This window comes from Doryrhamphus excisus, linkage group LG23 (genome assembly GCF_037039965.1).
Source record: "Doryrhamphus excisus strain RoL-2023G ecotype Guam linkage group LG23, RoL_Dexc_Guam_v1.1, whole genome shotgun sequence".
NCBI lineage: Eukaryota > Metazoa > Chordata > Actinopteri > Syngnathiformes > Syngnathidae > Doryrhamphus > Doryrhamphus excisus.
Window position 1 is genome coordinate 10,444,916 of NC_136379.1, and position 13,404 is coordinate 10,458,319.

General features: G+C 47.1%; 2 protein-coding genes across 2 annotated transcripts; one reads left to right on the top strand and one right to left on the bottom strand.

Annotated features, from left to right (window-relative positions):
* The first annotated feature begins 701 nt into the window (after positions 1-701).
* Positions 702-5,367, top strand: gpr101 (G protein-coupled receptor 101). The gene has a single exon (XM_058064104.2). The coding sequence runs from the start codon at positions 1,305-1,307 to the stop codon at positions 2,640-2,642; it is 1,338 nt and encodes a 445-aa protein (XP_057920087.2). The 5' UTR covers positions 702-1,304; the 3' UTR covers positions 2,643-5,367.
* tm9sf5 (transmembrane 9 superfamily protein member 5) lies at positions 4,788-13,232 on the bottom strand. The gene is made up of 17 exons (XM_058064103.2): positions 12,930-13,232; positions 12,441-12,508; positions 12,258-12,351; positions 11,886-12,013; positions 11,675-11,804; positions 11,435-11,562; positions 10,656-10,770; positions 10,485-10,564; positions 10,286-10,391; positions 9,945-10,077; positions 9,733-9,852; positions 9,607-9,664; positions 9,384-9,543; positions 8,634-8,785; positions 8,437-8,548; positions 8,191-8,362; positions 4,788-5,915 (listed from the first exon to the last, which is right to left on the bottom strand). Exons 1-17 carry the CDS (start codon positions 13,065-13,067, stop codon positions 5,848-5,850), a joined length of 1,962 nt encoding a protein of 653 aa, XP_057920086.2. The 5' UTR covers positions 13,068-13,232; the 3' UTR covers positions 4,788-5,847.
* Positions 13,233-13,404: the final 172 nt, after the last annotated feature.

The following is a 13,404-nucleotide window of genomic DNA, read 5'->3' on the forward strand; positions in this document are numbered from 1 at the left end:
GCTGCTGTGGCACCTTGGCGCGATCACCTGTCAATCACAGGAAGTCACACATAGTTTTGTAGGGTATGTTTCCCAAGAAGAGGATTATGTAATATGCATGCAAAGCCGCTAGGTGGTGACATCCTCATGGAAGGAAACACATGCTAGTTTGTAAGGTATAGGACTATAGAACTATAGGACTATAGGACTATAGGACTATAGGACTATAGGACTATAGGACTATAGGACTATAGGACTATAGGACTATAGGACTATAGGACTATAGGTATAGGACTATACAGGACGACTGTTGGACTATGCAACTATAAGACTATACGACTGTAGGACTATATACGACGATAGAACAATATGACTATACGACTGTAGGACTATACGACGATAGAACAATATGACTATACGACTGTAGGACTATACGACAATAGAACAATATGACTATACGACTGTAGGACTATACGACGATAGAACAATATGACTATACGACTGTAGGACTATACGACAATAGAACAATATGACTATACGACTGTAGGACTATACGACAATAGAACAATATGACTATACGACTGTAGGACTATACGACAATAGAACAATATGACTATACGACTGTAGGACTATACGACGATAGAACAATATGACTATACGACGATAGAACAATATGACTATACGACTGTAGGACTATACGACTGTAGGACTATATACGACGATAGAACAATATGACTATACGACTGTAGGACTATACGACGATAGAACAATATGACTATACGACTGTAGGACTATACGACGATAGAACAATATGACTATACGACTGTAGGACTATACGACAATAGAACAATATGACTATACGACTGTAGGACTATACGACAATAGAACAATATGACTATACGACTGTAGGACTATAGGACAATATGACTATACGCCTATTGGCCTATAGGGCCACACTATAGGACTGTAGGACTATAGGACTATATGGCTAGAGGATAGTTGTGTAGGAGTATAGTTGCATATACTGTAACTATAGGAGTACAGGAGTATACAAATATAGGAGTATAATGTTATAGTTGTACAGGAACAGGAGTATAGTAGGCGAAGGCAAGGAGTATAGCAGTATCGGACTATAGCAGTATAGCTGTACAGGTGTACACAGGCAGTAGTATACGACTGAAATAGACTGAAATACGTTGTGGTCGTGTAAAGCAACAGACAAACTGCGGCGTTTCTAACTGGCCACGGGTTTTTGGACCGCGGGAGAAAGGCCCTCTTCTCCCAAAGCTAAGGAAGTAAAACACAATGAAGTGACCGTCCCAACAATGACGACCTCTCAAGCACCTGCCCTGGTCCCCAACGTAACTGACACTCCCGGGGACTCGCAGTCCGGCTTGGTCAGCCGGGGTGTGGCGTGGACCAACAGCATCCTCAAGATGGCGCTAATCTCCCTCATCGTGTGCGTGTCCTTGTTCGGGAACGTCATCGTCCTGCTGGTGTTCCAACGGAAACCCCAGCTCCTGCATGTGGCCAATCGCTTTGTCCTCAACCTGCTGTTGGCCGACCTCCTCCAGACCGTGTTGGTCATGCCATTTGCCATCGCGGCCACCGTGCCGGGGGTGTGGCCCCTGGATGCCCGGCTGTGCCAAGCTTTGGTGGTGCTCATGCATCTCTTTGCGTTTGCCGGCGTCAACACCATCATCGTGGTTTCTGTGGACCGCTACCTCGCCATCATCCACCCTCTGTCCTACCCCACCCGTATGACCCCTCACCTGGGCACCAACCTGATCGTGTCCACCTGGGTGCTCAGCTTCTTGCAGAGCACGCCCCCGCTGTACGGCTGGGGCACCATTGACTTTAACCAGCATCACAAGATGTGCTCAGTGGTGTGGTCCTACAGCCTGTCCTACTCCATTGTGGTGGCCACCTTCTCCTTCTGGCTTCCAGTCCTCGTCATGCTGGGGTGCTACTGGATGGTGTTCCGAGCCGCCCGGAGGCAGAACGCACTTGTGCACCCCATACAGACAAGATCCCACTCCCACGCTTGCCCCCAGGAATTCCAGGGAGCCCAACCCCAGCAGGCAAGCTCACCGAACAACCCGTACTCGGCTAAGGGTTACCCGGCTCGTGCGAGGCACCGACGCTTCCACTACCACTGCAAGGCGGCACGTGTGGTCTTTGTGATCATGGCCTCTTACATCCTCAGCATGGGGCCCTACAGTGTCCTGAACACCATATCCATGAGCGCCAGAGCAGACGTCCCCCCTTGGCTGTCCTCTCTGGCCCTTGTGCTCTTCTTTCTACAGTGCTGTCTGCACCCGTACATCTACGGATACATGCACCGCAGCGTGAGGAAGGAGTTCCTCGCCTTGCTGTGTGGGATGCTCTGCAAGCAGGGCCGCCCCAGCCAGAGCTCAGCCGCCGAGACTTGCCTCACCACAGTGGCTGGGGAGGGGCGTTGCTCTGGGGCGCAGGCTCACCCGCCCAGCCTGGCCGCCAGGGTCTTTCCCATGCAGACGTGGGAGGAGTGCACCACGTCATCTTCTCCCACATTTGAGAGGAGATCCAGGGACAGCCGCAAGGAGACCACCTCGACCAGCGTCAGCTCAGACAGGGAGCCCGTGGCCCACGGGAAGCCCAAATACATAGAACTCCCCGAGTAAGACAAACCTGACAATGGCTACTGTGGGACTGTCTGTGTGAGAACATTTGTTTGAGGTGCCCCTTGGTGCTGAGGGTCTAAAGTACATGATTGTACCTTTAGGGGTTTTGGGTGTGGGAACCTTGACCTTGGAGTCCAGTGATTAGTCTTATGTTGTAAACTCGTCTCTCGACTAAACTAGACTCGACCCCTACTTGTAAAAGTCTAGACACTACTTAGAGTGGGTTCACACGTGTCCTGATAGGAGCTCTCGTATGCTTCATTTGGTCAGTGGGAGCACAATGGTCCAAACCCTGGTGCACACCATACACAAACAGAGCAGTGTTAAAATGGCAGCAGAAAGCATGCAGAAATGACACAGGAAGATGAGCTGCATTGCAAGTTCTGTCTCACTGCCAGGATCTGTTTGTGAGAGACAACAGTAATGTGAATTTAAACGTGTGCTTTAGAAGCTATTTGTGAAATGGAAGCTGCTACGTATAGCAAAATACTAAATATCCTACGGATCCCAGCCAGCAGGCACCATTCTGCTTTGGAACATACCAGCGTGAATGCTAAGTGAACCGCACCAAAGCATTTAGTTTAGGCAGCCTTACAGTCTGCCTCTACAGATGTCAATCTGCTGCAGGGATCCAGCATTGTCATCGTTTGCTTTTGATTGTCTTTGCTGAGCTCACGGCGTGCCGGCGTAAATCTGCTTGAGCATGCAAGCAAATGAAGCCTTGGACTGGGCTGTGACGTTAAGTAGTGTCCAAGCGCCTCGGGACGACTCATTGTGCGAAAGGGACTTTACTTGGCCTCATTTCATGTCTTTAAATGGAAATGTTGCTTACGTTACGACCAAATGTCCAAAATGAGAGCAACACGTGTTACAATACACCATAGCCAGTGTTTCCATGGAACACACACATACTGTACACAAACTCACGAGGAGGTCGGGATAGGCAACCCACTAACCCCTAACCTTCAGTTTGGCTAAGCTTGCTTTACAGTGCAAGGTGTTCCTAAAAGCAGCAGACTGTAGCTTCAAAGGACACATCAGACGGCATGACAGCTTTCTTTCTACCCCCCAAAGCAAGAAGCATTATGGGATGACTTTTTTCATCAGAACATCACAGAAAGATGGCTGATTTTCAATGATGCTTTTCATGATGATGACAGGATTCCTGGGGTGGCCAAAGGGGCGTTGCTCACATAGGCCGGACAATAAGCTCGTACCCGAGCAGTCTAGATGGCCAGTAGTGCCCCCCCTCCCGAGCTCTGCCACTGATTTCAAGGTCAAAAATGAACGGTAATCATTTGCCCACAAGGTCTTGTAGCAAACGGGGTGTACATATCGGGGTTTTATTTTCCTACTTCAATGCTAAATTGCTAATTTTGACAAATGTAGTTTCCCATTTTCAATACCTGGCACGTGTAATTGAGCTGTCTTGTCATCAAGCCAAGGTCACACCATTATTAGTCCCATGCTCAGTCAGGGCCCTTTGTATTGCGATATAGAGCAGCTACACATAAACATTTCTAGAGCTTCAAGAATCAACACATACTGCAGCTGGATTTCCAAAAGGGTGTGTTTTATTCCAGCCATATGCCCACTCCACAGTGATTGGCCACACTCCCAATTTTAGTGGGTGTAGGAGTTGCTAATGAACCCTTTGGAGACCTACTGGCTGGAGACCCCTGACTTACCGTGTATGAACTCGACGCTGGTGCAGTGGCGCTCAGGAGAAGCCCGATGTCAGGGCAAATGCCTCCACCTCACCCAGGAGCAGCACTGATTGCCGGACACTTTGTCAGAGGCACTCTGGTACCGTGGAGTTGAGAAGCCGGATGCGAGGGTAGCACATTGTACAGAGTGCGGACAATCTGTGCACATCGGTAGTGGAAATGGGGTCATGTACAAATTACACGGGACTGGCCGTGTTCCAGACATGGGTGAGCTTGTCATTTGGATGCATGCACACTCTATAATGCTACAGACAAGTTCTTACTTTCACTAAATTAACAAGAATGCAGCAGAGCGTACCCAGGCACGCCCATATAAGCAAGTCCGGCTCCTGCAGCAGAACAAGTGGAAAACGCACAATGGGTCCCCTTTAAAGGAAAACTTGCGTATTGATGTTGGTAAAGCACCTGCTGACAGACATTATGGGCTGTTTGTTTATTCATGCTGTTCTTCTAGACCTCATTGTACACTTGCTGAATCGGAACAGCACCATGTACTGCTTCGTTGTAAGGCTGATTTTCTATGTATTCTCTCATTTTGTCTGCCATCATTTCCCCGGTTCCCCTCAAAATGTCTTGTGAGAGTGATTTCTATTTATGGTTAAGAGTTACGTGTACTTTTATACAAAAACATCCAATCTAAATTGAAGCATTGGCTTTTGTATATGCAGGACATTCTATGTAATAAATACGTAGGTCAGGGGTGTCCAAGGGTCTTTGTGCCGTTACCTTTTCAGCTCATTCACTGGAAGCCAAACTATGCGAGGCAGTTGGGAAACTAGCGGTAAAGGTGCCAAAGCTGTGTAGCTGTGATGATGATGATAAAAGCTGTGGCGCTAGCCTTGGACACACCTGCCAACAAGGAAGAATCATACATGGTGTAGAAATACATTCATATTATATATTTGCTAAACATCAGATGGAGTGACAACAGTGTTGCAAACAATGCACTTCTTATAATCAGCAGTGAATTTGGAACATGCCGTAATAAACACCCCCTCCCACTGGATTCAATGTTGACATAGAAAATGTCTCCCCTACAATTACACGCTGATATCGTCCAGGATTGCAAGGCCAATCTGTAGCTAAAAGCCTTCTTTGCATCTATACAATATATGTACAAGCGCTTAGCTTTTCTCCCATCTTCACAGTCCATAGAAAAGCCCCAACATTTGACATGTAATGGAATAGAAAATCTAAATAGACATTACCTTTCAAAAAACAAGCCACCAAAAAACAAAATCTGTTCACTAAGACAAGAAGATGATCGGGTCAAGTGAACGCTGGGAGAAAAAAACATTTAAAAAAAGCAAGAGAGGTTTAAAGCACAGAAAGAGGACGGGCTCGGCTCTTGGGTCTTGTGATTTAATGATGTCTCACTTCTGGTCCTTCAAAACACATGGATGACACACCCACGCCTCGGAGGAGGGGCGGCCTTCTGACAGCTTCCACTCAAGTCTGACTCTCACTCCATTTGTCGTCTAGTCCACCTTGACCACGCTGTAGATCTTATTTACAAACCAGAAGCATGCAAAGAAGCCGATTGTACCTGGGGGGGGAAAGACATGAACAATCAACAACAACGGAGGATGACAACTCATTTCATCCAAGAGGAGACTGAGGGCGGCAAAGTAAGCCCTGCTGGATGAGCTTCATTGCTTCCACACCCCACTGTGGTACATCCATTTCCACTAGGTAGGATTCTTGGATGTGTGTGGAATATTTGGGGAGTTAGAGCATAGAAAACCACTTTTCCACTTCCTAATGTTAGAGCCCCAGTAAAAGCCAACATTACTGGCCCCTAGTGGACAACTAGTGTACAACACTACATAGCATCACAACCTTTCAGGGAATGCATTCACAAGACCCTTGTTCCGCTTTTCTTCATTGAGCCATTTTGTGGCAACATGGAACTGGGAAGTGTGAAGTGGGGAGCTCGGACGTGCGTTGGTCATGTGACTTATTATAAGATGCTTCATATCTCATATCTATCTGTACATACGGCTACAAGTTGCATGTCATATGCAGCACTGAGTTTTCAAGCAAATATCATGTTGTTGGCAGACACTGTGCTAAAGTTAGGAAGTCAGTCCTAATCTGCTCTGCGTTTATCTTCCTGCTCATGAATGAGGATGACACCAAAAGTTGGGGGAAAGGGGTTTGGTTGGAGGGGTGAAATAGGGGAGATTAGGATTATTTAGCTCAAGAGTGGAAGTGATCCTTGGAAAATTTCTTCTATGATAATCTTTTGACATCTCACCCCCCCCCACCACCAGCGGCTTGGTGTTGCGATAACGTCAACATGTTTTTGCCAGCTTTACTCGATCTCGCTGAGAAACACCAGTCATCCTGGGGTATCTTGGAGGCGGACCCAGACCGTGTTCCAAAAAAAAGGATTAGATTATAACTATTTGACCTGTGCAGACTAAGTGGCACAAATAAAGAAAAGGATTCAACAGTCCCAAGATGGCGCTTGAAGATCTTGTTACTCGTCAGCCTAAGAAGAACTTCACGATGTATGATGTTATGATGGAGATACAGGACATTTTCCTGGTCAACTATGCTTGAATATGACAATAACAATTGGGATGTACTAGTGATGTAAGTCGGTACAGGTTCACCTGCCGGTATGCTAGTGCGAGCAGGTGCGAGTTATTCCCCAACCTGCAATACGGTCAGGCTTCAACAGGTAAATGAAAAACACCTCCAAATACCAAGACAAGCCAAGAAAAGCATTGCTCGCATCCGTGCTTCAACTCACACTAGTTGGTAGGCTACGCGTACGCATGCGCTTCCACTTTGGTCCTCTGGAGTGTGCGGGCTGTGGCCCCGCTAGCAAAGCCAAACTGGCCGTGCATGTGTACTTTCCAATGTATGCTCGTTTGCAAATTTCTTCTTTCCATTTCCTTCTCACACTCCACTCCACTCTAATGAAGCAATCGCAGCAATGCATTCAGGACACGCCCACTTCACTGCACAGCCAAGGCATTCACCATTCTCCACCCCTTTTCAGTATTCACTCTCTCACCATCCATCAACATCACACCGTTTCACACTCACGGGTTAAACGGGTTGGCGGGGCCCATATACAAGTACAAGATGACACGGGACAGGACAGGATGGTACGGTACAGTACAGTGTGGTACAGTACAGTACGTGGCGGTACAGGACGGTGTGGTGTAATATAGCCAGCAGTGCCTTTAAACATTTACACTGCATCTATGTGATCGGAATTGCTGTCGGCCGATTTCACTCATGGATAGTTGGGATCGACAGCATCAAATCCTGATCATTAAATACTATGTACATCCTTTTGTGGTGCAAGCCAAGCACAGGGATTAAAGGAAGCAACGCTTCTCTTTTAATCAGCCTCACATTGCATCCTGTACTTCCGTGTACAGTGGGCATGACGTATGTACTGTAGTGATAACTCTGTCATACACCCCCAACTTGTATGATGACCTTGGTCCTCCTGTCGCTTTCTTACTTTCCTTTTCCATCAAAAACAACCCTTCACACACACCTGCACAATTCAGCTTGCTTGCGTGTACAGACATTCACACACCCACATCCATCCACTGGGGTCGCGCACAATAATGCTAAGTCCTACATCTTAGCAACACATGCCAATATGATGGAGGGCAACACCTTCCAAGTGAGAATGACTGCACATTTTAAAGGCTGAATGTTTGATAATAGTGGGTCTGAGTGACTGTTTGACAAGGGACGTGACTACTTCCTGGTAGTCCTGCTCTCATAGCAGGATGGAGATCCTGACAGTAATGGTGAGTGCCAGTAAAAGGGCACGCCCCTTTCAGGCCCACCTGTGAAGAGGAAGAAGATGAGGACCATGATCATGGTATATCCAAAGTAGAGGAAGGTGCTGGCCGCGCCGATGATTTGCAGCTTGGAAAAAAAATAATGCACTGCGTATATGAAGAGGTAGACAGCAGTGAAGCCGCTGGTCAGGAAGGAACGCCACCACCAGTGATAGTCCTGAACACATGAGGAATGCAATTGAAGATGGGAGTCAAGCTTCGATTTTATATTTGGCCATTAGCATCTTGTACCTCAGCACACAAGTGGAAGTAGCAGAGCAGAATGGTGGCCTCTGAGCACGTGATGAGCAGAATGATGAAAACCAGGAAGAGGAAGCCAAACATGTAGTACATCTGATGGGACCTTTCCATAAACACATTTAAAAAAGCAGACATGAGGCAGAGACATGAGGCAGACAAGGTGAGGACTGCTGCCATTAGGTACTTACCAAATGCTGTTGAGGATGAAGAAGAGCTGGATGAAGATGCATCCAAAGGGCAGGATGCCCCCCATGACTATTCCAGGGATGGGCTTGGTGAAGAACGACTGCTCGGGAATTTGACGAGGGATTTGATTGGTTCTCACCGGTTGCTCGATTGCCTGCATGGAAGCCAAAAGGCACGTTTCCAGTGCAACCACAAAAGTGACAACAAGCTTTTGATTTGGCTTTTAGACCAAACAACAAGGAACGAAGTACGGAACAAGTCAATACGATAGCCCAATTGGCAATGCAGAAGCACTGCTAGTTTCTCATGCCTTCAACCCTGCGGCTGATGCAGTGATGCGTCTTACTCTGTCGAAGCGCTTCTTCGCGGTGATGCGGCTAATTTGTGGATGCGTTCTGGTCTGGTGTGCTTTTAATAAAATAGAGAACAGAAGCCACCCACAGAAGTTGTTAAGGGCATTCTGATTCTGAATTTCAATTTGATATCGTCGTGATACATCCCAAAAATATTGTGATGCCTGCTAAGGTCCTTATTGCCCAACCCTACTTCCCACAATAAAACCGTGAATGAAGAGCTTCGCACTTTGCTTGTTTGGAATGAAGTGCTTACTCAAAACATGTATGTATCTGACTTCTATTTCTTCTTTTTGCATTTTCATTGTACTTAGAACCTCCTTAAGACCCAACAGTGCAAAATGTGCTTTCTTGCCATTTTCATCAGAAGTGTAAAACTGGAGCCTACGCCATACGTACAGCCTTCTTGAAGCCAAAGTAGGCACCAATGAAGGTGAGCGGCACGGAAATTCCAAACCACAGGGCCAGGATTGCCACCAGGGTCCCGAAGGGGATGGCTGCCGAGGATCCCTCCACCCAAAGGATCAGGTTCATCAGAAAGAAGTCGGCAAACACAATCCTGAGGAAGAGTCAGCAGTTATAAGGGAAACGCCTAAGAGACACTTTGTGACAGTCAACAAACCCCGGGCACAAGAGCGCTGTCAACAGGACGTTTGTCTTCCACTTCTCACCTCCAAAAGCTGAAAAAAATGTTGACAAGATGAACACACGCCAACTTGTATTTTGCACAGCAACTTTCCCCTCTTACTTTTGTAAAGGCGTGCCGACACGTAGCCAGCAGGGGTGCCCAGCAAGACCCAGAGGACCACGGCGCACGTCATCAGGGCGCCCCTGTTGGCTGGAGACAAGAAGCCCAGGCAGGCCAGGACTACAGAGGGAGGACAGTCCATCATCATCACCGTCACATTGTATGGCTACACCGGAACAATGGTCCAGTCCGTCATGAGCACCGCTCCTTACACAGCGTGATGAAGGTCATGATGAAGATCTGTGTTCCCTGTCCGAGGAATATGGAGAGCAGCATGCCTTTCCTGGGTGGCCGGAACACATCCCCATGCACCTGCTTCCACCCAGACTCCTCCTGGGCGTCTTCCTGCGGGGACAGCAAAAGCACCAACATAGTGCTTCACCCATGTGGTAAAAAGGCAAAGTTCAAGCCTCCACCAAGTGGACTAAGGGGGTGTGCAGTGACTCCAATTCATCCCGCCATTTACAGCTCCATGCTTCAGGCCTTCACAGCAGATTTGACGTTCCCGTCCCAAATGAAATGTGACAAAGTAGGAAATATTTAATGCTGTTACCTGGTCCACCTGGTTGTATCTGGCGATGTCCTTGTGCAGCGTTCTCAGCATGATCATAGCAACCATGCCAGACAAGAAAAGGACGATGACCAAGGAGTTCATGATGCTGTCAGAGACAGAGACACACACACACACACACATTTGTGTCACAAAGTACCAAAGTCGGTGTGGGAACATGCTGTTTTGGCGGCAAACTGACCTAAACCACTGGATGTTTGTGTGGGGCATTGAGACCAGGATGTAGTCCCACCGGGAAGCCCACTTGATTTTATTGTTTTCCTGAGAAAAGGAGGTCAATATTTTCCATTAGAGCTACATTCATCAACACGTGGATCTGCTTTTCTTTACATTGGGAGTAGAAAGGCTTCACCTCAAAAGTGACAGAGTAGCTATAAACGATGGAGACATCGCTGTCAAACTGGCCAGGTACCTCCATCGGGGTGCCACCTTCACAGTTTGGGTTGTTCTCATCTGGGTGTTTGATGCTGTTCAATGCAAAACATACAACACTTTGGAAAGGATCTCCATTGCTCTACTCGTCCTTTTTTATGACGCTGTCACAGAGTGATGGAAAAGATACGCTAACCATAGAAGCGAAAATGCGGCACCCAAGTTACCCGAGTCTGTCCTGGCTGCTTAGTCCAATATGGCTCAAGTGCCTAACAAGTGCCCAACAAAGCAAAAAGGATAGAGTGCAAAGTCAACTGGTCACCTTTCAGGCCGGTTCATGGTGAGTTCAGCATGCTCCTTCAAACATTGACATTTTCTCCCCTCGCAGTATTTTGACTATAGTAGCACAACTTTTAATCAGCCTACATTGCCTTCACTTATTTTGCTTGTTTCTCATAATATTAAGACTGTTAAAAATGACACGTTTAGCCTTTAACAGGGCTTGAAGGAAGATTAGATGGCAATGAATCTAATCAATGGAGTCTTTTGTTTTATTGATGACGGCTATGATTTCGATACGGCACGGGTGACTAGCTGGACTGAACTTTGTTATGCAGTACTATGAGGTTAAGAAGGTGAAAAGCTTACTTCACTGTGGGTAGTTAACAATGGACAAAAGATGATGTTTTTCCATGTTCAAGTTGAGCAGTGTCCCAGAGTGCATTGCGTTGAGCCCGTATATCCAGCAGCAGTCTTTACCTCTTAGGCTCCAGGGTGGCAGCAACCAGCCGAGCTCCTCTCCATCCATCCGCCTCCCCACTGTGGTAAGTGATCTTGATGTCTACGTGGTTGAACACGTAAAATGTGTTCTTCTTGTTGAACTCGGCCTGAAACATATATTGCTTCATCGGAACATAACTCACAAACACCTTATGGCGTCTCTGTAGGGAATTCTATGAGAGTGTACTCAACAAAAAAGGATGGATCATCAGAACTCACATTAATGACACAAGCATCCTTAGGTCTGCCTTCACTGGTAACCAGGCAGCCAATAGGGAAGCCCGGGTTGCAGTATTTCTGATTATCTTCCACATCATAACACCACGTGACCGGCATGTTGTCAACAATCCTGAAACAACAGTGGTGCCACTCAAAGAAAAGTCCTTATTTTCCTCACTGTTGTCATCCTTAGACTAGGTCACCAAGTCACCAGTGGTGCTGATAGTTGAGCTGCATTCCCATCTTAAGGAAGTCCAGCTTGGTTACGTCCTCTTGGCTCTCCTTCTTGTAGGTCTTTGTGCACACAGGCTTGCACTTGACATCTTGTTTGAAGTTGAACTGCAAAAGCAAAGGGGGTGTCACACTGAATCAATAGAAGATGAACAAACTCAAGGTGGGTGGGGATTCAGTGCAGGTTTTCTTTCCAGCCGGTCACTTTCGTGATCAACACCTCCTTTAATTTGCGGAAGGAGCCCATCGTTCAATCACCTGCCGGAGAAAAAACCTGCAGTGCTTCGGCCCTCTACTGGCACATATGGTCCAAGGACCAAATACAGAATCAAGAGTTTGGTTTGACACCCACCTTGTACCGCGAAGACTCGATGCGTTCTCCAAACAACACCTGTCCAAGATTCTCAGAAGGCCTCATTTCCTTTGCATCCTTGCAAAAGTCAAAGCTTTAAACAATTCAAGATCGGGAATATAGGATTACTCAGATGGCCACTGTATGTTTACGAAGGCACAAAGGACATAAAGGCGCACTTACACGTCGTATTCATAAGGCAAGACTGACTCCACTGAATCCAAGCGATTGACAAACAGCTGGATCTCGGTCTGTTAGGAAAGACAGGTCGATGCTATGGTTCATTTGGTGCAGACGGGCGCCACAAGTTTCACGTCACTTGCACATTCAACTTGTCCGAAAAGCAGCACAGTTGTCAAATAGTGATCATCGTTTACATGTTCCAACAATACTGTGTTTGCTGCTATCAGCGGTTGTTTCCACCAGGTCAATGTATTTAGTAGTACGGTAAAAGTACTGACAGCTCAACGTCAAAACCTGCAACAAATCCAGCTAGCATAGCGAGCACAATGCTCTTGCTGTTTGCAGGCGATAGACGGGGCCTAGGGGAATGGCTGACATTAGCTAGCGACAAAAATCACACAAACGAGTCACACCTCCACATTCAGCAGGAAACTCGATATAATAACAGAACATAACACATATCATCTGGGTCTCATCAAGGCTTCATACCTGGCAATCTTCTCCCCCTTTGCCTTCTTCGCAAAAGCTAACAGGGGCTAAACCCGGAAGATAGAACGCCGAGCATGGACACAAATGCGAAACTAGCAAGCAAAGTAGCCCCAAACCCAACTCTATTCGCCTTCTCATCTTATTCTCCGGTCGCCAAATTTCTCCCTGCGTTAAATTTCTAGTCTTTTCCTGTGTAAAAAGGACGAGCTTGTTACGCAGCTTCCAAACGCAGCACCGTCAACCAACGCTTTCCTTGGCGTTGCTTTGCTGTCTGCCTGCTTGGAAGAAGTGGGCGGATCGATCCAAGCACCGTCATTATCGACACCGGAGTAGTATCGGTTGAGATGCTCCACTGTTGTCAAGAGATCGATATTTGTCATCCGTCCATTTTCTATACTGCTTATCCTCACTCGGGTCGTGAGGCTATGCTGGAGCCTATCCCAGTTGGTACACAGGGCACACATTTGTTGTTGTT

Excerpts from the sequence above, each read along its gene's own strand:
- gpr101 (XM_058064104.2), top strand. The coding sequence starts at position 1,305 with ATGACGACCTCTCAAGCACCTGCCCTGGTCCCCAACGTAACTGACACT.
- tm9sf5 (XM_058064103.2), bottom strand. The coding sequence starts at position 13,067 with ATGAGAAGGCGAATAGAGTTGGGTTTGGGGCTACTTTGCTTGCTAGTT. Across the intron at positions 12,014-12,257 it reads TCGAGTCTTCGCGGTACAAG|TTCAACTTCAAACAAGATGT; the intron begins GTGGGTGTCAAA and ends TTGCTTTTGCAG. Across the intron at positions 11,563-11,674 it reads AGGATGCTTGTGTCATTAAT|GCCGAGTTCAACAAGAAGAA; the intron begins GTGAGTTCTGAT and ends TATATGTTTCAG.